Source organism: Folsomia candida, unplaced genomic scaffold (assembly GCF_002217175.1).
Source record: "Folsomia candida strain VU population unplaced genomic scaffold, ASM221717v1 Fcan01_Sc005, whole genome shotgun sequence".
NCBI lineage: Eukaryota > Metazoa > Arthropoda > Collembola > Entomobryomorpha > Isotomidae > Folsomia > Folsomia candida.
In genome coordinates, this window is record NW_019091197.1 from 63727 (window position 1) to 89410 (window position 25684).

General features: G+C 36.2%; 3 protein-coding genes across 3 annotated transcripts; 2 read left to right on the top strand and 1 right to left on the bottom strand.

The window, feature by feature from the left end:
• Nucleotides 1–2033: 2033 nt before the first annotated feature.
• On the top strand, nt 2034–24895 carry LOC110850233. The gene is made up of 5 exons (XM_035852220.1): nt 2034–2230; nt 2347–2431; nt 2514–3176; nt 24092–24210; nt 24665–24895. The coding sequence occupies exons 2-5, from the start codon at nt 2375–2377 to the stop codon at nt 24786–24788; spliced, it is 963 nt and encodes a 320-aa protein (XP_035708113.1). The 5' UTR covers nt 2034–2230; nt 2347–2374; the 3' UTR covers nt 24789–24895.
• Nucleotides 6812–10413, top strand: LOC118435794 (oxygen-dependent choline dehydrogenase-like). The gene is made up of 8 exons (XM_035852219.1): nt 6812–7640; nt 7758–7826; nt 8020–8147; nt 8231–8432; nt 8520–8645; nt 8886–9010; nt 9077–9951; nt 10045–10413. The coding sequence occupies exons 1-8, from the start codon at nt 7490–7492 to the stop codon at nt 10181–10183; spliced, it is 1815 nt and encodes a 604-aa protein (XP_035708112.1). The 5' UTR covers nt 6812–7489; the 3' UTR covers nt 10184–10413.
• On the bottom strand, nt 15054–16662 carry LOC118435795. The gene is made up of 2 exons (XM_035852221.1): nt 16226–16662; nt 15054–15309 (listed from the first exon to the last, which is right to left on the bottom strand). Exons 1-2 carry the CDS (start codon nt 16331–16333, stop codon nt 15067–15069), a joined length of 351 nt encoding a protein of 116 aa, XP_035708114.1. The 5' UTR covers nt 16334–16662; the 3' UTR covers nt 15054–15066.
• Nucleotides 24896–25684: the final 789 nt, after the last annotated feature.

Consider the following 25684-nt stretch of genomic DNA (forward strand, 5'->3'; position numbering starts at 1 on the left):
TCATTTTTCCTAATGCGCTAATTTGAGCGCGGGGCGCGAATTTTAAAACCTTTTTCAGCCAAAACCTCGGTTTTTTTTAAATTCGGAAACATGTCTCTTCAGAATGACTTACCTGACTTATGAAAAATCCAATTGTCTCGAAATTTGAATTTCAAAATTTTTTGCCAGTTTTTGAAATTCATAAAAATTATAAACTCTTTCAAATGTTTAATTTTTCAAAAAATAATGCATGAGGGAACCTTAATTTCTAAATGTTTATATTATTATGTTTATAAACCTAAATGTGTATATTATTATTATGTTTTCTATATGTTTACATTCAAAACTTCGAAATATGTGCTAAAATATTGACGATTTTTCGTACATGTACATATTTTGCTGTATGTTTCGAGTACTTTTGTAAAAAATATTTTAGTAGATATTTCGAAGTTTTGAATGTAAACATATTTTTCTTCATTTAGAAATTAAGGTTTCCTCAAAATTATATTTCATGAATATCGTTGAAAATTCAGGTTGAAAAACATTTTGTATGTGAATATTTTCAGGTTTTTTAAGAAGATACATATTTTGTGGTATTTATGTACATACATACGCCTTCTGGTAATTACTAATTAATTAGAAAATGTTTTCCTTCTAATTACTAGGTTTTCATTTATGTGACATACATCGTGAACGGTCCCAGTAACGCAGCCACCACCGCCAAAAATCGGTAGGGGATTGATTCACCAGAGTCACAGCGTAGTACTGCCACTTCCTCACCTTAGAACTTTTTACTTTTTCAAGCTATATTTTATTTAATTCTTTTTTAGGTTTAGATGACCCCAACGGGTCAACCATTTGACCGATTTTGCCCACCTTCGAACTAGTTTTGTAACTTTGTCTAATATGCATATGGTAAAATTAAAATTGCAAGTCTATCTTGTTCACGGACGTATATGACGGTCCCATAAGCCCGGGCAGGGGCTAAGACTATAAGTTACTGCATAGCGAGGGTGTAACTATATAGTTATTATATAGCAACCACTCGGAAATTTTCGTTATAAGGAAAAGTCGCTGGTTTCTCAACCAATCGACCCAATTCTTGTTTCCCCTTATAGTAAAGTAGGGGCGATCTTTCATACATTTAGATACCCAGTCATGTAGGTAGTCTCCTTCATACTTAAACTGCGAATCGCAACCATTCACCACCATCAAAACTTTTTTCTGGGAGGTCGTATCGAAAAATCGCCAAAGATAGCACTAGATTAGGTCCGTAATTGATTTTTTGGTCTCTTTATTTTTTTCTCTAAAACGCACCCCCTTGGCTGTAGGAGGCGGTCAAAGTTTTCGAGACCTGTCGGAATGCATACTAAGGTGTACTATAGTTTTTTACCTCACCTTAGAAAAATCCGACAGGGGTGCTTTCTCTGCTGGCCACCCGGCTCTATTCAGGGAGTTCAACACATTTAACTTCACACAATTATCGTAAAGGGCCCAAGTTCCAATCCAAGGTCGAAATTCGGATCTCTTCGATATCCTTAAGCTTCAGAATATTATTTACTAATTCCAACGATTGGGTAGCCAGTAGTAGTCTGAAAATTATAAAAAATATAGATAATTGCTGACTCTCTCTGTATTCCTTTCTTCGAAATTGTTTGCATTTACTTCTTCATGGGTAAAGTTATATTAGGTGGTTGATTCATATTCGCTATCACTATCAAGATCTAATGACAAAAGATAAATTGTTATCCTTTATGAGAGATTAAAATGAATGTAAATTGTTAGCATATTTCGTTTTTATCCAGAATTTACCCAGTGTAGTTTTATTTTTTACTAAACTGGCAATTTTCAACCTAATTATTTAACGGTAAAATAAAAAATCGAGTGGTTTATTTAATAAACAATAAGAACAGAACAAAACAAGGAAAATAAACTACCCCCAATGGTGGTGGTGGCTCACCACCTCACTATAACCCTTCATACCCATTTTTTCCATTTTACCCACTGGGCTGGGGATTAAGCTCAAAAGGTGGGTAAAATTATACAAGCAAAAATGTAAGAATTTAATTTATTCGTGTATCAAGTGTGAAGTCCACTTGTGGCAGTCCGGGAAAATTAATCCTCAACTCAACATGTGCTCTTGACATGAATAAAAAAGTAAAATATTTATTTTGTGAAAATTTGTGGTTTAAATGTAAACAAATAAAATTCCCTGCATAAACAACAACATTGATCTTATCTCGACGTGAAGGTAAGTTATTTGAGCAGAATATATTTTGTTCTCTGTAATTATAGATAAGATTTCCCAATGTTTTTTTTTGCTTTCCAACATTTGTTGTTTTTACTGAACTGAGCATTTTAAAACAGGAAATTTGTGTCACACTCCGTATCGACAATGGAATTCCAACAGGAAGTACAAAATTTGGAACATGTCGCACTAAACAATCCGCTCGTAAGCTATGTAAATAAGTTTAGACCCGATTAACAGCATGAACTTAAAAAACAATACATCAATTATTTTTCCAACCTTACAGATTTTAATGGAAATATTCAAACAGGCCGCAATCCCGTTGAAAACTTGTCGACTCGTTTGTCAATTTTGGAATGAAATAGTCCTCTCCTTACCAAATACGAGACTAGCGTTAGACCTAAGTTCCTACAACGCTCTGAGTAAAATAACATTTTGCGAAATGTCTACCTCATTGGACGCCCGATTTGTTAAAAGGATTAAAGATAGTTACACCGGTTTCCCATTGAACCTAACCCACGTTTGTGATAAGTTTGGCAGCAACGTGCAAGTTTTGGAACTCGACATCAATGAAGAAGGTGCACCTTGGACGAAGCATGTTTTGAAAAATTCCTGTCCGAATTTGACACAGTTGCGAATAAATTGCGGACCTTTGCTGAATTGGGCTTCAACGGATCCAATTCCAGGAGATATTATACCAGCAAAGCAAAATTTGACATCGTTCACGATGAGTTCGAAACTGGCGACTCCGGAGCTTACCAACTTTATTGAGATGGTTATCAAAGCCTCGCCAAATTTGAAGGAGGTCACTCTTCCGTGGGGTTCCTGCCCAGATTTGTCAAATTCTAAGTGTCTCGACTCCTTAACCATCGCGCTGGATTACGTTGACCCACGTGACATCGCCCAAGCGGAGGGCAAGCTTTCAGATCAGTCCTGTATCTTGAGTCAAGTAAGCCACCTGTTCATCTTCATTCATTTGACTGATTATGATAGTCAATGAAAATGAATTTCCTGTCATTTGAATGAAACTGAATGAAAGATTCCGTCATTTAGATGAATGACTGTTCTAATTCACAGTGTGAATGAAAGGGTTTCTCACTAATCGCTAATCGCAAAATTCGCGCCTGGCGCTTAAATTAGCGCACTAGGAAAATTTAAAAAATAAGGGTATGCTTATTTTTTGTGGTGAACAAAATAAAATTGGTCCCAACCAGATATGAATTGTACACGTAAAAGACTTGCATTGCTAGTTGCAACTAAGCAAGGTGTAATAAGTAAATAATTTACCGATAAATACGCGAATATGACATACTTTGCACCATACCTTCCCACCACCTCAGACCTCAATTAGGTCTAACACCGACCTCATATGCAGGTCAAACCAAGCCGAGCGCACGTGCGCTCCATCCGCTGAGTCAACGACCCTTGGGGACATGTTTTTTGGATTCATTTTTAATTTATTTTTTTAGATTTATTTTAAACTTTACTTTCTTATACTTATTTTCAAATTACTATAACCGTAAAATATGCAAAATATTCCCGTATTCTTTTAGGTTTTAAGGACCGTTTTTAATTAGGCACGGGCTTTAATTTAGAAACATCCCGAAATTCATTCTGACAGTGTAATTGTTTTAGCGCCTTTGACAATTTTATATCTATAACAACCAGTTTTTGAATTTCTTAATCATTTGGTTGGTTAGGCGGGGATTACTTTTACCGAATTTTGATCAGACAAATTTTTACTTGTTTTTTACGGAAATAATCTTACCATATTTTGGCGATTTATTGAATTGCCTATTGAAAGAAATTTTTGAATTTTTTAAAAATTACTCCATGTAGTTCTGAACATCAAGTTTTGAAATCAGGTTAAAATTGGGAAAGTTACAACGCTTTGAAAACGTCTGATTTAGGCTGAAAAGATACATATTTAAAAATTTGCACCTGCAAAAAACATGCAAAAACGCACATTCAAAACATCGCAAAAATATATATCAGCTTTCCTTTCTGTGAGCAAACAATTTAAAATTAGTTCGCTTGGGAACATGCTGTTCGCTTAGTTCGCAAGTTCCCAAACCCTTTTCGATTAATTACCTTTTTGTCTCATAAAATTTTGGAAAACTGCCAATTATGTAAATTTGGAATTAGTGAAAATGCAGGTCAAACTCAATTCCATGTAATTCTTAGAACACCAATTTTTTATTTCTCGAGAAATTTGAAAACATACAGTATTTTGAAAATCCAACGTTTTGGCTGAAAATGGTTTTAAAATTCCATCCAGCCGTAAGAATAAAAGACATACAATTGTAAACATTTGGACCTGAAGCAGGCAATATATTTTCCCAAGTTTGTCCCTGGGTTAAGTTAAATTTACCCCCTAGCAAGGCACATTTGAAGTTGTCACAAAGTATATTTGCTTTTAACCAGTTGCAGTCGCATATTTTCGGTTTCAAGAAATTAAGAATGTACCAACCCTTTACATACACAGAATTTCCCACACTCTAACAAAAAAAAGTATAATAGCAATATGCAAAATTTTGAGAAATTTTGGTGTCAGGTAAATTATTTATGACGGAATTGTAACTAAAAATGCGAAGACATGAAGAGATCTCCGATTTTGACCCTGCAAATTTAAAATTGCTAATGCAGAGAAATAATTCGACCCATACCTTTAAGTTTTCTTTAATGCGCCTAATTTAATTAGATGAAGTTTTAAATGAAGTATCAGCTAAAATCAGAATATTGTATAATATGCAATACTAATATTATTAATTAAAATTCGAAAGTCAAACTATTAAATGTAAAAATTACACAGAATATTTGCTCTAAATCCATATAAAAGTGTAAGCCAATGAAATTCATACAAAAATAATTACACATGAAAAACAAATGAGATCTACCAGCTTAAGGTTAGATGTAAGAAAATTTATTGGCGTGGAATAATTTTTTTGTAAAATCTTTAATACTAGAAAAAGTCCATTATATCTAGTGTAAAGCTAGCCACCCGGCCCGGGCCCTTGCGGGCCCCGGGCCTCGTATTTGGTACCACCATATACCACTGTTGTTACGGTACTGCGCACTTCCCTAAGTATGTATCAACAACCAATAATTGATTGTAGATATGTTATGGAGTGGATCTCTGCATATATGGATAATTACACCATTTGTTGATTTAACGGTAATAATTCTAGTAAACTGCCTCACTTGCAGTTTTATGAATTTCCTTCATTTCGTACCGTGCACTGCACAAAATACAGAAGTCACGAAACGCTTACGAATTCAATCCCATATTTATGTATACATACATACATAGTCTTACCATAAGAAGTGATAGTAGAGCGTAGCTTTTGAACGGGTCAACATAAAATTAAAAGGTCAGTTGCGGTTTGTGCATACATTCAGTGCCTATCATTGGTGCTGACCGTTTTTATATGACGTCACTAGGTCAAAAGTAAGAGGAGCTTAACTACATGCGCGCGGCAATAATTTTTCACTTTTTGCACCAGAAAAAAAATGCACAATGTTTGATGTAGTGTAGCACTCCACGTGCAACTACGATCTGGTTACCAAAACTATTAAACTAACCCTAGAGACAGTGTCTATCTTTGGTATAAAGGTTTCGATGGTCTAAGGTCAAGGAGGACTACAGTGATGTTCGAAGCTTTAAAGACCAGAATAGCACAAAATGTCTGTCGGATGCCGGAGACTTTGGCCACACAAATGACCTTTCAACTTTACAAATCAGATGAGCACTGAAAAATGACCCTAAGATGTAGGTCTTTTCGATTAGAAAGCGTCACATGCTACAGATATCCCAAGCCTAAGCAATGGTCAAAAAATCGACCTCTCTCCCTAAACGGTACGGTGAAAAAACCAAAAAAAGTAACCCATTTACCGGTGATAATTTCTTTACGACAGGAACATATTTCAACAAAAAAAATTATGTTTTATGTCAAGTTTTCTAAGGGTTAGCTGATTACAAAATAAAGGTCAAAATGTTATCTTATCAGGCTCCATTCATGGTTTTGGTGGGAATCGGCGGAATTGAGCAAAAACAGCTCAATTTCCTTGATTAAGGAGAGAAGATAGTTTCAAAAAATATTTGATAAACGTCCTGATGAAACTGGAGCACCCCCTCAACTATTCCATATCGGGTGAAAGGCCACCGACCTTTGTGAAGGCGTCCACAGTAGCATTTACAGCGAAATTCGTGAAAAACTGGATTAAAATCCACATTTCTGACTTCATTTGCACTTTAGGTTTAACGTTGGAATTTTCGAACCGCAGACAACTTCACCACCAAATACTGATTACAATTGAGGAAAAGGTCTGTTCTGAACCCCATATATGCGTCAGGGTCGCCAAAAAGTTTCTGACCCGGGAATGACACAATTAATTTCGTGCGTATTTTTGATGGAGCTTTCTCTTTCGTGACCAATTTTTCATGGGCACAGGTGGAATGTATTTTAAAGTTTGATACATGTCTTCTACTTGAAATTTAACTGGCTTTTCAATGGAATAAGAATAAATTTGAAATTCCTTAAAACTAACCTAATATATTCGTCTACTCTACTATCACTTTTTAAGTTGAGACTATGTACATAGAATTATTTACTTATTTATCATACTAAATAAATTCAAATAAAACTGTAGAGGTAATACAGAAATAAGTAACATAATTTTTGCACGCGACATTCTTATAAGTTTTTGGAAGTTGAACATACATACATAAATAAATCAAACTACATTTACAGTTACTTTACATAATAATATACTGAATTTTTAATTTACGGTGATTTATGTATGTATGTATATACACATATCACACTCATGGGTTGGTTTATAAAGTACATAGATTTACTGGTAAGCAATAAGCATACACGTAAAACAGTTCTACTTATAAATATATTTACGTTTGTAATGTGCTGATCCATCATAAACCCATTATGCTCTATTAAGTATTTCTGTAAGCACAGTGCACCTTGGAAATGTTGGAGTTTCATACACTAATAGGTGAGAGTGAAAGGTTTACAAAAATTCTTGAAGCGTTTGTACTGTAGAAAACACACCCTATTACGACCAAAACGTGTCATCAGGCTAATATGAGGCATTGAGCCCAATTTTAGAAAGTACTTCTTATAAATCCTGAGAAGGCGGAATCCCTCAGTTACAATCTTTCTTTACCAAGAGGAAGTCCTATCAAGCCAACAGCTTCCAGGGAATGCATAAGTTTCGACTCGATTACAAGATTTATATAAGTTAGTCATGAATTTGACATTTTTTATAACTGCGTCGATCGCCCTCACAATTCAGAAATATGCGGATAAATATCGGGAAGAGGATTTGAGCAAGACCCTGGCAGATTTAGAATCGGATAGAAGCCTTCCTAGAATTAAGACTTACGACTTTATTATCGGTGAGTACCGATAAATATAAAGTAGACAATTGTTTAGGTTCGAGATGTTTCTTTCCTTTCTACATTGAGCCATATGGAATTTAACTATGCAAGTCGTAATTAATATTATTGTTGCAGTTGGAGGCGGAGAAGCAGGATGTTTGTTGGCTGGGAGGTTATCGGAACATTTTAGCGTTCTCCTACTTGGTGAGTGTTCAAGTTGAATTTGTTTATCTGTGTCGACGATGTGTAAACTAATCAATGATAACGATTTTGATGGTGATTACTATGGTCGAGGAATTAACATTAAAGACATTTTATATAAGAAATGCATCCAAAAATGTCTTTAATTATAATGCCCCGACCATAATTCAATCTACGAATTTAAATGATTTGGCAGAATCTGGTGGGAGCCCTGTACCAGCGACGTATAATCCCTACTTGGATCTTCAAGTAGCCGCCCATCCCGCCATTAACTTTATGTATCCTTCGGTTAGGCAGGAGAATTTTGCAGGAGAAAATGGAGGGGTAAAAATCTCTAAGTCTGATTTAGTGGATGTTGAATAGAATTAAGCGCGGAGTGTTGAAATTTTGAGCTTAACGTCCTGCAGTTTATCACCGTTCCTACTGGGCGAATGCTGGGTGGATCCGGATCTCATAATGCGTTCGTTTACAATCGCGGCTCTCCTTTGGATTACGACCATTTTGCAAATTTAACTGGCGACGAGTCTTGGTCTTATCGGGAAATGTTGCAACACTTTAAATCCTTTGAAAGTTTTCATGGAAAACTCATTCACGAAGAGGAAAGAGCGCGTGAGTGCTGCGAATTGATTTGAAATTAAATGGGGGGTTCTCTCATGAATGTGAAAAGATTTTCATAAATATTTATTATACTTCTAGAATATTACGGTACAACTGGTCCTCTGTTTACGGAGACGGATTGGCCACCATTGGTTGATGGCTGGCTACGTTCCGGGGAAGAATTAGGGTTTCAGATTGGTGACTCGAATGGCTTTCTGGAGGATGGTAAATATGACTTTTGTCTTCGTGTAATTTATTTAAAGTCAGAGAGATGATTTCAGCGTGGACGAAATACACAGTCATCTCATTCAATTCAAATTGTTCATGCTAAAAAGTAGGAGAAACTAATGTGGAGTTATGATATTTGGTTCGCTTGAATATTAAATGATGTAAATTTTCCACGCTTACCCCATCTCGAACTTGTGTGTTTATTCGATAAATTTGTTAAATTTTGAAACGTTCTAGGATTTTCTCCGGAGGTGAAATTAGTCAAAAACGGGGAGCGAGTCAGCAGTTTCACCGCTTTCGTCAAACCATTCGAATCTACCAGAACTTTATTAAAAGTCCTTCGATATTCTGATGTGCAAACGGTAGGTGTGGAAAGCAGTCATCGCAAAGGTCAAATCAATAATCTAGTCTAAATTTTGAACTATAAGGTTCTTATCGACGCTCACAAAAGAGCTTACGGCGTCACCTATTTTCGTCACGGGATTCCCCAAATTGCTCACGCCTCTAAGGAAGTTATCATCTCTGCCGGGACATTTTCCTCCCCGCTACTCCTCATCAGGTCTGGAATAGGACCGAGAGAAGTCCTAACAAAAGCTGGCATACCGGTGACACAAGATTTGGCAGGAGTTGGACAAAATTTTCGAAACCATCCCACAATTCGACTTAGTTTCAACATTGGACGCCCGGACTGGACCTTGTTTTCTTTGCTGGGAGAATCCCAAGTGGAGAAAGAGCTCACCCTTTACCAAAACGGAGACGAACGTAAAGGATTCTTCACCGAGATGGATTTCTCACCGCAAGCATTTCTTGTGTCAAAGGTGGCAAAATCTCGAGGGGAGATCACCTGGCCAGATATCAGGATAATGTTGAATCAACATCCAGCCATGGTTGGAAACGAGTGGACTGTCACTATGGGGGTTGTTCTGACAAGGCCCATGTCCGTTGGTAGGATTGGCTTCAATGTGACTGAATACTTATCTTCAGGTGGTGATTCCGCAGCTGGCGATGTGAAAATGGCAGTTGTTGACCATCGTCAATTGTCACGGGAAGAAGATATTGAAGCAATAATGGAGGGGCTCCGGCTGGGGTTGAAGGTCATGGAAGATACGAGCACGTTCAAAGCCATGAACGTACGCTGGAGATCAGAGGATTCTCCAGTAGCATGTGCGGGTTTGCCCCTTCGATCAGACGCGTACTGGCGATGCTACATAAAACAAAGGGGAGGATTGACGCATCATTTTTCAGGAACCTGCAAAATGGGCCGGAATTCTGATCCGCTCGCCGTGGTGGACTCGAACCTTAGGTTTCCAATTGTTTTTAATTTACATAAAAGTGTTTCATTTTAATGGCTGAACTTAAAACTGATTGATTGATGGGTTTGTTTTGCCATTTTCAGGGTGCGTGGAATTCAAAATTTGCGAGTGGCTGATGCCAGTATCCTTCCCCAACCAAATGATGCCACCATTGTCGCACAAGTGATGGTTACTGCAGAGAAATTGGCGCGAGACCTACTAAGAGTGCATCATCGTCGCTGAAAACACATATAACTTTAATTAAGTTGCGTCGTCGAAATAAACACTTAAAAAGATAGAAAGCCAAATATAATTATTATGTAGATTAATTATTAATTCATTTACGATTCTGCAATTACATCCATAAAATGCAGCACTTTCAATCAGTACAATTATCATACAAGTAGTTCACCATAAACATTGATTATGCAAATAAATATCTTTTTGATATTTTTGCAAGTCATTCCCAACACTCAGAGTCAAAATTTTCAGTAAAAATAAAAATGTAAAAATCGAGGATTGCAATGAATATGCAAAGTTTTGAAGGCTTGAAATCCGATTTGATACATAATCCAGCGCCAGCCCATACACGAGGTTGCATTCCGCTGTGCATGAAAAATTCAATCAAAATGTAATTTTGATTATGGGGATATGAATTGTTTTTAGAATACTGAGGGCTATAAATAGGGTATGCAATACCGGGGTTATTTTGCAAAACCGGTATCCGGTATTTTAGGTATTGGGACCTTCGGTAATACCGGCATTACCGACACCATATGTTAAATATGTATTAAGCTATTAATATGATCATACGAGACAATGCATTCATATGTAGTAATTACTCTGCAAGGTACTAAATGCTTGTTTGTAATGACATGTTACTAAAATGAATACATGTATTTTTAAAAAAAGGTTAGTCATATTGCCCCTTACAAATGGAACTATGGAGGTTCAAACTTCCAAGCGTTGTGTTTCGCAAAGACAAATAATTACTTCTGGGTGAAATTTTTAGCTATGAATTATCTGATATGGTCACTATGTATGTTCACTAGGTTCTTAATGTCGCAACTTTTACAAATTCATCAAGTTTTCTACATACTTACCTTAACAAGTACATTAGCGAAAATTTCCAAAACCTCTCAAATTCTATCATGAATTGAAAAATACATTTCGTATGTATGTAGCATTACTTATAAATGCAAAAGATATTTTTCGTGAATTAAAAAATTGCTGCTTAAGTCGCAAAATTGTTTTTAGTTGACGGCGTCAATTTATCAGATTAATCCCGGATTAACCAGGCTCTGTATGTACATTTGGACGCAGCTTCTTGTCCATTGTGAATCAAACCCAACAAAGTATATACATACATAGGTCAAATTAGTCAATCCGCCCGAACCAAACAGTTGATACGGAAAATCAATTTTTTCTCCTCTTAGGTGCCATTTTCTTGTGAGGGAAGTATGAGCAAAGTATTTTCCATTCTTACCTCATCGTATTCAAATGAAACCTTCCTCAAGTTTGGAAATATTTCATGAAAATGAGCATAAATTTCAGAAGAGAAATAGCAATTGCTGGTGTGCAACTTGGTCAAATTGTGTTTTACGACGGTGGCGACGGGAGGCACTACGAGGCCAGCCTTGCGGACAGAGAGCTTGACGAGTTTATCACCGGAAGTCAAATCGCGGTGGATATCGATGATGGGGATTTCTCTGGTTCGAGATTGTTTGTCATTCAGCTTTTTTAGAGGACCCTTCGTCCAGCAGGAGAGGACTTCCAGGTTGCCGAGGTTGCGAAGGAAGTCGCCCAGCTGGGTGGAGGACGCGGCTTTGACGCCCCACAGCAGGACATCTTTAACGGCAGATCCGGGAAATATCCCTGTTGAAATTGAGGGCAAATTCGAGTTTATTACTACGTTACTCCAAAGTACATATTTTTCCAAAAGTTTTGAAATTCATTTTCGAAATTTTTCCAAAAGTTTATACAAATTCTGTAACGAATACTGAGGGTTATTTGTCCTAACCAGAGTCCGGATATGTATGTATTTTAAACTTTTTCAATAATAACCCGATCGGGTTGAAACTTTTGGATATTGTTCCTGGTTAGGCATAGGTCACACGGTCAAAAAAATGTTTTTACATATTTTACATATTTCCAGGTTTTGGTACATATAAATATGGTTTAACATATTTCGACGATTTTGCCGAAAATGAGCATTTTTTGATATACATAAATATGTTTTTACATATTTCGGCGATTTTTTCAAAAATATATATTATTTTCAATACAAATAAATATGTTTTTACATATTTCAGCGATTTTTTCGCAAAAAATATATTCTTTTAGAGAAACCTCAGAAATTCACAATTCATAAAAAATTCCGATCATCGTAGAAATAATACCAGAGCATGTTGAAATGTTTTTAGTTTGTCACTTTTAAATGTAAAAGCATTTTTTGGCATTTCTGCAGTCAAATAAGCCAAATTTGGGGCAATTTAAAGCGAATTAAAAATATGTTTTATATACATATTTTGGCGATTTGATTGAACATTTTACATAAATATTTCGGGGTTTTTAAGAACATATTAACCGGACTCTGGTCCTAACACATGGAGATTAGTATTTGGCTATAGCATAACGTTAAACCCCGAGATAAAGTGGAATAAATTTGGACTCGATAATAAAATCGAATCGCAAATTTTTGAGTGGATATTTTCGGGGTAAATTTGAAAAATTTAGTTTCGGCGATGTTGTTAAAATTGGAATTTGAAAAAATCACAAATTCCTAAATGTTTATACAGGTCTGCTGTTATGCCAAAATTTTGGTTCAAATGAGTTTCCTTCCTACTTTTTCATTCCTTCCTAAGTACTTATTGGTCCATCCTCGTACATGTCCCTACCATAGATCGGATATTTTGCATACTCCGTACTCCGGACAGCCACGCGTACTCCGGCCTCCGGCAAATCTCGCGTACTCTGGCCTCCACGTACTCCGTACTCCAAAAAAAGTCGCGTACTCCGGCCTCCGGAGGCCGGAGTACGTACTCCAAGCCCGGATTACTCCTATCTATGTATGTGGCATTTATAAATCCACCCCCACCCCCACCCCTACAGACCTCAAGCGACATTAATTTTCGCATCATGGCTATCCATAATTAATGATCATAAGACAAAAGCATTAATTTCCAAATTTTGCCCTAAGCTACATTCCAAATTAATTTTTTTGAAACCCTGACTCACCATCTGGGAGCTGATTATCCACGATGGTCAGCATGTCGAACTTTTCCATAACCTCCTTGTTCATTAACCGGTTCAAGAACGGGATGGAATTGGGTCTGCCAAACCCAACGAGCACCTCCCTCTCGGCTGGCGGCCACTTAAAAAAAGTGCATTCATTTAACGTAACTTCGCAGTTAATGTTCACGTCGTCGCCTTCCTTCTTGAAAAATAAATACTTCTCAAGGTTAAAATTTCTCCTCTGGACATGAACCGCGTCGTCGTTATCTTCATCTTCGTCAGGAATTTCCAAGTTCAAAACTACTTTTGTCAAGTGGGGGAGTAAGATGCGAGGAACATCTTCCTCTCCGGTGCGACAATCCGTCCACACTGTGCATCTAAGTTCGGTCGTGTTTTTCAGAATATTGTTAGAATTCCTGATTTTTTCAATCATTTCGTCCCACGTCTCAGAAACCAAGTGCATATTTTGAAGCTGACACAAGGAATCTTCGCAGTTGGTGGAGTTTTCGTTGTCGTTATTTATTTCTGCGGGTTCCGTTGCACTATCGGCGATTCAAATTTGACAATGCCATACTCAATGTCGATGTCATTTGTTTGATCGTTGTCCTCGTAGTCGTCCTGCGGATTGATTACAGGTGCACGAGGTCTGGAAATGAAGGGCAAGGTGTCACTTATTTTGGATCGTTTGACCTCGTCCGTGCAAACGTAGATGAATAGGTCCTTCATCTCGGCGCTGGTTAGAACGTGAGAGTCATCCACGGTTGTAGTCAATTGTAGTGGCGTCATGAGTGGGAACCGGATTTGATGAATTGCAGAGTTCAAAATATCTCGGAGATTAGACGAAGCAGATTTTTGTTTGTTCTTTCCCCACCTGAAAAAAAACGTGAAGCATTTAAGTCAGGGTTGCAGAAATCTCGTCTCACCTTCATAAATCTCATCTCGCTGAGATATAATGAGAAATAGTGAGACATGAGAAATATAACATATAGTGAGATTTGTGAGCCATGCACTAGTGCCACCTAGCGGACGGGGTTATGAACTACAAGTTTAACTCATTATTTCTCATATTTCTCACTCAGCCCCAACTGAGATGATTGACATAAATCAGTAAATCTCACTAGGTGATATACATATACCACTTGTAACCCTGACTTAAGTGTTAAATTAGTGAATTGGTGAAAATAGTGAAATTGTTTTAGTGATATTTGGCCGCCAAATAATTAAGGCGAAATTTTAGCCATATGATTCCAATTAATTTTAATACCTAACAACCGCCTCGAACAGTTGGATCTCTTGGCAAGCGAGGTCGTCCGATTGTAGTAAATTTACTAAACAATTTTCATCCAGTTCCAAAAAGTCAGCACTGGCGAGATATGTCCTCGCGTTTCGGTTGACTCTAAGAAAATTAGTAAGGAAAGCGAATTAAAAATGAGTTTGAAAACTTAGCTTTGTAACTGTACAAATAATTGAGACACCTGTAAAAAAAGTTACGAAGATCAAACGCCTCCTCTCTCCCTCCCCTCTTTTATGTCAAATTGTCGTGTATTTGTAAGTGGACGTCCATAAATTACGTAACACAAAAATCGCGATTTTCTAAATAGACCCCCTTCCCGCGTTAATATATGTATGTGACACATAGGCACGATATAATTTGGGATTTAGACCCCCTCACGCGTTAGGTAATTTATGGACGGCTCCTAATTATTCCAGCCGAATTTTAATAATTTCTCATGTCTCTCCGTTACCACTCTTATTTCACATTTTAGTCGGTTTGTAATTACGGCTCTACGCCTAATTTTAATAATTTCAAATAATTTACTTTGTTATTCAAATATTTAAATCTGCAATATATTTTCATCCTTTGCCGTAACTAATTCTAATTAGGTGATTAACTAATTAAAAACGTACTTCTCCATGAAAGAGGACGCCATGTCTTTCAATCCAGACAAGTCAAACAGGCTGGCAAAGTTGAGCATTTTGTATGCATTTTTCAGCCGGAGACCATTCTCGAAAAGTTTCTTTGTCATCTCGTCACTCAGCTCGCCGGGGCAATTGCGGGAAGCGAGTTTGAGAATATTGATAATTTCATTGGCCGTGTAGCTCGATCGGTCAGGAAAGTCTTCAGTATGAAAATACTAGAAACAACAGAATCTACATAAGCCGAACCTGAGAATAGAATGTGATGCACTCTTTCATCATTGTAGAAAAAGTCGCATGACCTCCTAGGTAGCATCGGTGCATGTTGCCCCTGGGATAGTTGTACGGATTTCGGAGCGTGCATATTTTCAGCAAAAGTCAAAACGGAAAATTCGACATTTTTTGTTTGCATAATGTATGCGTGTGTGTAATACACATAAAAACATCCAATTTGCTGTCCTGAAACTTGTCGCACATTACCCCACGACCGTTAGCTGTGCCGAAATCCGTACCAATCAGAGGTTCACTCACTAGCTGGAACCTTAACTACCGGATAATTCCCCATTTTTAAAAGCGAATCTGGGGTAAACTCATACATATATACACCAAATTGAAGGTAGGTGTTGGGAATTTTTCCCCCAACCGAATGGTAGGTAAAGGCTACCGACTAGCGGTGCACTTTGACGGTCACGCGATATTTTCTACAATGGACAGGGTAAGGAAAACCCCTGGGTTTTGCTGTGGAAAACCCATACCTGGGTTTTCCGGGTAGTCAGGGTTTTGGGGGTAAACTGAGTCAGTGTCTCATATATTAAGTTGTAAAAACAATCTGCTTTTTCAGCAATTTCGCAACAAAGTGACTTATTAATTCAATTTTAGTATCTTATTAAATTGTAGAATTGCTAGTAAAGCCATGTTACCATACTTTATGAAATTTGAAAACCCCGACTACATGTTGGTATTGATCAAATTGCATACCCCAAAACCCACAAAACTCCGCAAAACCCCAATACCTCAAAAACCCGGGGAAGCATACCCTGACAATGGAGACTCTCCATTGGAGAGACACCGCATCACATAGGCTTAATCTAATTACATATGTACATCATTTACTAGTTTATCTCATGATCTTACCTGAAACAGACGCTTAAAAACTACAGGGTCCTCTGTCACCGTGACGACATTGTTGACCGCTTTCTCATTCACCAACTGTAGTAATTTTGGATAATTGTTCCACCGCATTTGGAGAAAGTTCTTGTGCGAATGTTCTTGTGCGAAAGTTCTTGTGCGAATATCGCCATGAGCGAGTCCTTTTCACGGCCGAACTGGATCTTAAAGTCTCGTTTACAGAATGACTCAAAACGCTTAGCTATCTCCACCCACACGGATGACGACGACGCTGAGCTCATTGCGGACATGAGATTAATTAAAATAAGTAGCTATTCTATAATGCCTTGCTAATCTTTGTATGTATGCAACTACTTGTAATATTGAGATGTATGAAAGTAAACTGTTTCAACTTAACTGGTAAAAAATATGCAATTTAGATAAAATATTTTAACTGTCACTCTTATGAGGACCATTTAGTAACTGGGATATCGGTTATAAGTATTTTCATTGAAGGCTGAATTCAATTTGCTCGAGGCCATGCTAGCATTTAATGGATTTATGATGTATGTATTATGCTATGGTTAAAGCATGTTAGGCTTAATAATAGCAGGAGACATGTACCACCTACACATGTACATAAACCCATTTGTAAGGGTCGAGCTTCCTGGAAACGCACTTGTGTATAAAGGACCTTTATTAAAGGTCCTCAGCGTGTTTTTACCACGTTTTTACTCGAGCTATCTAAAAACTGCATGGGTCTTTGTTCATGAAGGTTTTCATATGTTTGAGTTTAGCATTTCGGCCATGAGTAAATATATGAATAATTGCCATAAAATGCATGGACTATCTGAGGAAGATTCTTTTTGCATAAAGGAGAATTATGTAACAGGATTTTTGTACTTGTAGTTTAAGAAACAGCGGAGCGTATTCGCGCTTTCATGGCGCTGAGTAAAATCCCCGCGTCCAAATTGACGTTCGGTATGACGGAAGAAGTGACGGACGATGACACGTATGAGTGCAGCGACGATGTCGTGGACCCAGATTATGACACCGATTAATTTCATGTATTATTTACTTCTCAACTTTGTCACTTACCACGAAGGTCTCCCAACGAATGCTCACAGATTTAGACCAAAGTATTGTTAATCGATTAGAAATTGGCACTAACTGCCAATGCTCTGGTTTGGCAAAGATGTTTGCATCCGATGAGGAGAAAACATGCGGTAAATTTGGAAATTGTAAAATTATTCAATTTTTGGGCGGATTTTCTCCTCTTTTTATGCAAATATCTCCGCCAAACCTAAGCATTGGCAGATAGTGTCATTTGCAAATTTCATACTAATTAAATTTGTGATCGATTGACAATACTTTGGTCTAAATCTATGTTAGGAGACCTCCATTGTTAGTCTTTTTCGACTAAAATTGATACTTTAGTCCTCAATAAATTGTTAAAATTTATTAGAATTTATATTCAAGTTTAAAACATAATAAAGTTTGCCAGTTTAAAGCATTTAATAATTTGTACTGTCGTTAATCCTTGTAATAAAGTATTAACTAAGCGGTAAATAGTAAAGGTTTTACCGCACAATAATTATTTGAATATTCTAGATACATTTTTAATTAGTACAAAACGTTTCAAATGTGTTTATGTAGCTGATATCTAACAATGTCAGCATCAAAAGAATATCTATTACGCCACACACAATTTATTGCAGAAATTTCAACGCTGGATTTATCGAGTAAAAATCACGTACAATCGTTCACTTGGGGGCCATCTATAAATTGCATACGTAAAACAAGAAGGGGGTCTAATGCTCCAATGATACATCGTGCCTATGTTACACATGTTAAAGGAGGGGGGTCTAGAAAATCGCGATTTTTGACCTACGTAGTTTATGGACGGCCCCTAATTGCTACGGTCGCGGACCTAATCAAGTTATCCTCAATTATGTCGTGGTCACGTCGCGTACCGTATTTTAGTTAATTTTATGATTTTGAGTGATTGCACAAGGTGTAAAGGAAAAGTAGAAACTAGTCATAAATTTCACACAGGAAAAAACTATTTATTTTAGTTATTTTCAGAAATTTAAATGACAAATTAAAATACTACTTTTTTACTGCCTTTCACACTACTTCACTCTTACATAAGTCTACGAGTAATACAATACTAATAATCTTCTCTCTCTCTTCTCACGTACACATAAAAAGTAACGGATAAATGCTTCTCTCGCCTTCCAGAAGAATGGCAAAGCGGTACACTTAAAATAAGGGAACAAAGTGAGACGCATTTTCATACATACATAAACAACACATTCAATAATATACATATAATATCACTCATTCCTCGACACTAATGGCATGGCAATGCGATGTGCATAAATTAATGGAAGTCGATCAGTTTGGCGAAAACACTTTTGCCGAAAAACTTTCGCCAAAAAAATAATCCCATTTGGCGAAAAACAAATTTCATGCATGCATTTCACCGTACGTTATTTTTATTTTTTGAAGTACCTTTTGGCGAAAATAATGTTATAACAAAATTGTAATTTTGAGCGATTTGACATAAATAAATGCGAAGTTTAAATTTCGCCAAATGTACTTTTACGAGTTTTCCACTTTCTCCAAATATGACAATAATTTCGCCATTTGGTACTTTCATGACAATTTTTTACCACATTGGCGAAAAAACTTAATTTTATTACAGAAGTTTAGTTTGAGTAGTTTAACAAAGTTTTAAATAAAACTACAAGGCTTGAAAGCTAAGTGGTTTTAATTGTGCTATCTTTCAGAGCCAAGTTAGAGTAGTGTCAGACGTGCCCGACTGTGATGAGACCGTCCCGAGTTCGATACCTGCCGCATCCATCTCTGCTTAGGCTGGAGTTTTCAATACTCCAGTTTGTTTAAGGGATGCAAAATTAAGAGTGTGACGTGGACTTTCCTTCCACACTTTCGAACTTCACTCCTCTTTAAAACTTTCATAGTTTGTGAGATGCTCCGTGGTTCGAACATACTTTTTGTACAATATTTAACTTGTATAATAATGGGCGAAATATTATTAGCAGAGTCCGGATAAATATGTTCTTAAAACCCCCGAAATATTTATGTAAAATGTTCAATCAAATCGCCAAAATATGTATATAAAACATATTTTTAATTCGCTTTAAATTGCCCCAAATTTAGCTTATTTGACTGCAGAAATGCCAAAAAATTGCTTTTACATTTCAAAGTGACAAACTAAAAACATTTCAACATGCTCTGGTATTATTTCCACGATGATCGGAATTTTTTATGAATTGTGAATTTCTGAGGTTTCTCTAAAGGAATATATTTGTTTCGAAAAAATCGCTGAAATATGTAAAAACATATTTATTTGTATTGAAAATAATATATATTTTTGAAAAAATCGCCGAAATATGTAAAAACATATTTATGTGTATCAAAAAATGCACATTTTCGGCAAAATCGTCGAAATATGTTAAACCATATTTATATGTACCAAAACCTGGAAATATGTAAAATATGTGAAAACATTTTTTTGACCGTGTGACCTATGCCTGACCAGGAACAATATCCCAAAGTTTCAACCCGATCGGGTTATTATTGAAAAAGTTTAAAATACATACATATCCATCCGGACTCTGATTATTAGGCCAAGAGAAGGCTTTTTCGTCTGTCTGTCAGCAGAATAACGCGACAACGAATCAAGATGGTTTGCAGCATCATTCATAGGACCCTAGTAGGGGGCGATTGAGGTCAATTGGTCCACCCCCACGAGGTCAGATGGTGTGTTCACTTCATTTTTGAGGGAATTTCATGTTTCAATCTATTGCTACATACATACATTTCCTTTGTAACGGTTTATGTATTTCACGACTTTTACCGTATTTTACGTAAAGGTCCATGCAGACAGTGGGTATCCTAGGATTTGTACGGCCTGTGGAATTTCCAAAAGTCCGGCCGGTGTGTTAGAGGTCCAAATTTTGTATATGTACATATGCTAGATTTATAGCTACATACATGTAGATATGTGTCACTATACCTTTAGAACTGCAGTACAACACCCAGAAATAGGTACTTATTTAATGCTATGATGACAAACGTTTTATTTCCACATTATCCACCAATTCTTTAACTTTCAAACTTCGTACACAAAAAATAGTATGCGCGGGCAATTGGAGATTTATATTTTTACGGACAGCTCACAACTTACAATGATGAGGTGTGAGGTGGTTATCGCCGATTTGGGCCCGACAAACTTTATTAATGTTAAGAAATGATCGGACCCTAATTCATGTTTTCGGAATTTTCAAAAATATTACCCAAATTCGTAATTTTTTTAACGCTTTAAATTCTCGTATTTTAACCCGATTTCAAAAAATAAACATACTCTTTGCTTAGAATTACTTCCCTGAAATTATACAAATCATTTTTTATAAACTCTTAATTTTCAATCAACAAATTTTCGCTTTTTGAATGTGAAAAAATTGAGAAATAAAAAAAATATCAGATTTTTTAAATTCCAAAATTTGGATTTTAATAATTTCATGGAAGTAATTCTGAAAAAAATGAGTTTAATTCTTGAAATTGGGTGCAATTCTAAAAGCTACAAAGTCAAAAAAATTGTTTTTGGGTGAAGTTTTTCTTGAAAATTCCGCGACCGGAAAAAAAATTCGCATTCTGGGAAATATAAAAATACGGGTCCGCTTGTTTTTTAGCCTAAAAATTTAAAATTAGTCTCATCAAAATGGGCGAAAACCAGACCTCTCCATTGTTGGAGTATTTTTCTGCAAAAATGTAGGGCGTAAAAAAAACTTCATTTTAGCTTAATAATTGTTTCAACTTTGCAATTTCTAATTGAAAGCGACATGTGTCTAAAAAATTAGCTCTCATATCAAGGTGTACGATTATTCTGACGAAAAACGATATTTTTGTAAGGACAGGATTCATGTCTAATATTGTTACCACCACGAAAAATCTAAAGTTCAAATTTAGGCATACGCGTTTAGGCAATTTCGGTATGCAAATTTGTATTCTGGTTTGACGACGTATCGTTAAATACACTAAATAAAAATAAGTAACATTTACTCAAAGTTAAAAAAAGTGGATTACACAACCGAAAAGTAAAACTTGCCCAAATTGTTTAAAATTGTCCGGGTGTTCGGGTGACTAAATTTTGTAAGTATTGGATAAATTTTGCCTATAGGTTGTACGATCCTCTTTTTTTACTTAACCCTGAGCAAAGTTTCCTTATTTATATTTAGTGTGTATTATCTGGTCACGGTGCTATCGTGACCGGGTCCTGGTACGGCCGGTCCCACGGTCCGGCCTGTGGACACGTCCACACTTGTCCTTATGGACGGATACCCTCTACATGCAGAACGACGTAACCGATATTGTGATCATTTTGACAACATCGCTTTGACGTGGCATTATAAGAAGTAAATGAATTTTTACGAGAACTAAAAAATGAATTGCGTTCGACTTTAAAAAAATGTTTTCTTAAATATCATAGCATCCCAAAATCGAAATTTGTAAATTGCCGATGTTGAGCAATTTACGATTTTGATATGTACATATCTGTAATCCCTCATTTGTGTTATGATGAAAAATGAAGAGATTTGATGGCTTAACAATTCTAGTTTTGTGTATGGTTTACAACTTACAACCATGTAATTATGCAACTTACAATGCAATGACGCCAGCGGTCTCGTTCCGATTTTGACGAAACAACGATAATTATGTAACCTTACACAAATAATTGAACACGTGTTTCGGGATTTTTCATAATGCTCAGCTTAAACGAAATTATGACGTGATCCGTGAGCGAGAATTTCCATTTTGACCGTGACATTATCTCGTGAGGGAGAAAAATCCAGATTCACGCTTAGCGATTCCATCATAATTTCGTTTAAACTTAAAATGCGTGGGCATGAAGTGGTTTTCTACCGATTTCAAATTGATCGCACAAATTTTGAAAATGCAACAAACTAGAGATTTCCAAAAATTAAAATTTTTGAAAACCAGATTTTTCTTAAGTTACTCAATGTGCAAAAATCTTTATGCATTTTTGAAACCGGATAAAAATTTGAAAATTTACCGCATTTCGATAAACCCTTAATTTGGCTTAAAATTTATTCCAAAATTCAGCCACAACCGAAATAACCCTACCCGTATTTTTACTTTTTCATGAAGACGCGTAATTTCGGTTCTAGCGGAAATTGAGTGACTTAAGAAAATTCGATTGAGTAACTTCAGAAAAATCTGGTTTTCAACAATTTTGATTTTTAGAAAATATCTGGTTTGTTGAATTTTCAAAATTTTCAAAATTTTTCAAAATTTGTGCGAGCAATTTGAAATAGGTAGAAAACCACTTTATGCCCACGCATTTTAAGTTTAAACGAAATTATGATGGAATCGTTAAGCGTGAATCTGAATTTTTCTCCCTCACGAGAAAAATGCCACGGTAGAAATGGAAATTCTCGCTCACGGATCACGTTATAATTTCGTTTAAGCTGAGCATTATGAAAAATCCCGAAATACGTGTTCAATTATTTGTGTAAGGTTACATAATTATCGTTGTTTCGTCAAAATCGGAGTGAGACCGCTGGCGTCATCGCATTGTTAGTAACTCGTATTGTTAAGATTTATGAGGTATTTTTGTGAAAATTTTGATTTAGAAAGCGATTAGTATCTCACTCGGACGAATTAAAAAAAGGTGAGCTCGCAAAAAGTATGCAAAAAATGTGGCTTGAAAAATGCATGCGAAATTGCGAATCTCCAAGGCTAGTTCGCCCTTTTTAAAATTACATTGCGATGCAAACTTGAGAACAAATAATGAGTACCTGCAATATCTTAATTAATGTTGCTATATAATGTTTACGAATATGGTATAAAACAAGGATATTTACCTTCTGTTAAGCAGTATTCATTATTAATATAAAACATCGCGTAAAATTTATCGTTTTAAGTACTTATTTACATTATATCCTTTCAGATTGGCAACCAGTTGCACTTATCTACTGCAAACTGAGTGTGACAAGACCTACATAAATAGTTTTAATACGAGTTCATACATACATAAATACATACATACATAACCCTCCACAATGCCTGCGCCGACAAAATGTATTCAGTGTTCGATCAGAAGCAAAAATTACCGTAATGTTTTTTTTGCGTTTTACTTGATTCGCGACAGATCTGCACCGTTAAGAATCTCGGAAGCCAAATTTCTTCTGCATGGTTATGCCGGCCTGCAAAAATTTGCCACTTTTATGGGACAATTTTAAAACCGATCTAATATTACAAAAGGTATCTATTATCCATGGGACTTTGTTCTAGCTATATATGAAAACGCCTTGTATTATTTCAATACTGGATTTCTCAGAGGTTAGAATTTCTGAAAGTTTGTAAACATTATCTAATTCTTCAATTCTACAATATAGTTAACTATACCATGCATATTATAGATAAATGGCGATAGAACCCCAACAAACAAACAATAAAACAGAAAAAGACAATAAAGCTAAAAACAGTCTAATATGTAAGTAACCAGGTTGTGTCAGATAAAAGCAGATCATTTTGATGTGCAGAACACTAATGCACAACCATATATCGACTCGAATTTAGAGATAAGATTGCGCTGCGAGTCTGAGGTTATGCTCAAATTCATTTTTCGGTCCACCATTGTAAATAAATTTGCAAAATTTGTTTATTTGGTTAAATTTAATAAAACTATACGTAATAATGTCAATCTACCGCTTGAGTCCAGTCGTACTTATTGCTGGCATCGTTTTCGCGACACAATTTGCAAATCGGCTAGTCCGTAAAACATTTTTCGTGACTGAAATACTTGTGTCGAATTAAGTAGTTAAACGTTTCTACTTTTTTTAGGCTGATGTGATCCTACCCATCGTTTACACCGTGGCTGGTGTTGTCGTGATTTACCTCCTGCTGTCGTTCTGTCTTAAGTGGTCCGAACAGCGAAATAATCGGGAAGCAAATGCACAAAGGTATAAAATAAGAAATTTAAGATATTTAGTGATATTTATACATATACATACTGTTAGAAATCTGGTATAGCCAGTCAGGTGCTGATTTCTCGGTATTAAAGTTGCTACCGCTTGGTATTAAAAGTATGCCGGTGCAATATTTGACTGCGATATGGGAATACTTCATTACTTAGATACATATGCTATTTCTGCAACGTATTGCATACATTTTAAACCATTTTGTTAGAGTGATTATGAATTTTTAAATACCGGATTTCTTAGAGTGTATAATAGGACAATGAGGTACGAAAAAATCGTAGCCTTAGTAACGCGATTTTAGCTGACAAAATCTGGTGACGCTTACAAAATCTCGTAGCCGTCGTAACGTATTTTACCATCCCAAGAATAATAAGGATACGAAGGAATCATGAACACCATTAATATGTACATATTTAACTTTTTTCAATATCCATAGGTTCGCAGTGAATGGATTTAATGCCCGATTTAACGCGCTGCGATATGAAAATCGATTTCAAAATTGGGGAGATTCGACGTTCAGTAGCTCAAAGCATCACTCGCGTCGACGTTACTTAAACTAAAAATATACATACATATTTGTAAATATATGTCGTACAACTATGGTTGTCAAGTAAATGAATAAATACTAAATAAATTTGCGTTTTGTCGCTTCTCTTAGCTCAATCAATTCAGGTGTTTGTATTCAGGATATTTATTTATCGCCTATATATGTATTTAGAATTAAATCACAGGTTTAAATAAAATATTCATAATTATTTAAGTTCATAGGACAAATTTAGGTCAAAAACTTCTGTGATTTTCATCTAAATGCAGACATCGATTACGCAAATTTGTGACATTTCTTTCCAATTAGCAGGAGAAAGAAAGAATTTCTGGTTGGAAATGTTCACCTGTCCCACCGCATCCGACGACACTGGTCACCCCCCTATTTCTTCTGTCCGTTCCACGTGGGTGGAATGGGTGAGTTGTGGAAGCTTTCCGCCCAGTCCACTTCCCAAGCTGGAATGTCGATCAAAAACTGCGAGCACAGAATCCTCACTCGTCACTGCAGATCTCGTCAATGGGAAATTCTTTAATTCACGTTTTTAAGCTGTAAGAGCAACATTAAAAGTGGTATAAAAAGTATGTATACTTAAATCTTTCGTGCGAAGATGACGACCTGTAGGATTCATATATGCAAAAGCATTCAGAAAGTTGTGTATTTTGCTACCTAACTTGCTCACCCACAAAAATAACCATGACAAGGAGATTGAACTTACATACTCCTCAGTTATTTTACTCCGGCAATTCAACTTTGCATGAAGCCCATTACATGCAACCCAACATTACTCAACAGCACCAATAAAACAGGAAACGATAAACACTAAAATGCACCCCTAGGAAAAACTTGTATGCATAAACTGCCATCGGTGCGAACCAATAATCAATTTTCGTCTTAGAAAAAAAATTCAGCATT

Coding starts and splice junctions, on each gene's coding strand:
- LOC110850233 (XM_035852220.1), top strand. CDS start 2,375: ATGGAATTCCAACAGGAAGTACAAAATTTGGAACATGTCGCACTAAAC. Junction 3,177..24,091: donor AGTCCTGTATCTTGAGTCAA/GTAAGCCACCTG, acceptor TACTTTTTTTAG/GCTGATGTGATCCTACCCAT. Junction 24,211..24,664: donor CGGGAAGCAAATGCACAAAG/GTATAAAATAAG, acceptor CAATATCCATAG/GTTCGCAGTGAATGGATTTA.
- LOC118435794 (XM_035852219.1), top strand. CDS start 7,490: ATGAATTTGACATTTTTTATAACTGCGTCGATCGCCCTCACAATTCAG. Junction 8,433..8,519: donor TCACGAAGAGGAAAGAGCGC/GTGAGTGCTGCG, acceptor TTATACTTCTAG/AATATTACGGTACAACTGGT. Junction 9,011..9,076: donor GATATTCTGATGTGCAAACG/GTAGGTGTGGAA, acceptor TTGAACTATAAG/GTTCTTATCGACGCTCACAA.
- LOC118435795 (XM_035852221.1), bottom strand. CDS start 16,333: ATGCGGTGGAACAATTATCCAAAATTACTACAGTTGGTGAATGAGAAA. Junction 15,310..16,225: donor TTTTTAAGCGTCTGTTTCAG/GTAAGATCATGA, acceptor TGTTGTTTCTAG/TATTTTCATACTGAAGACTT.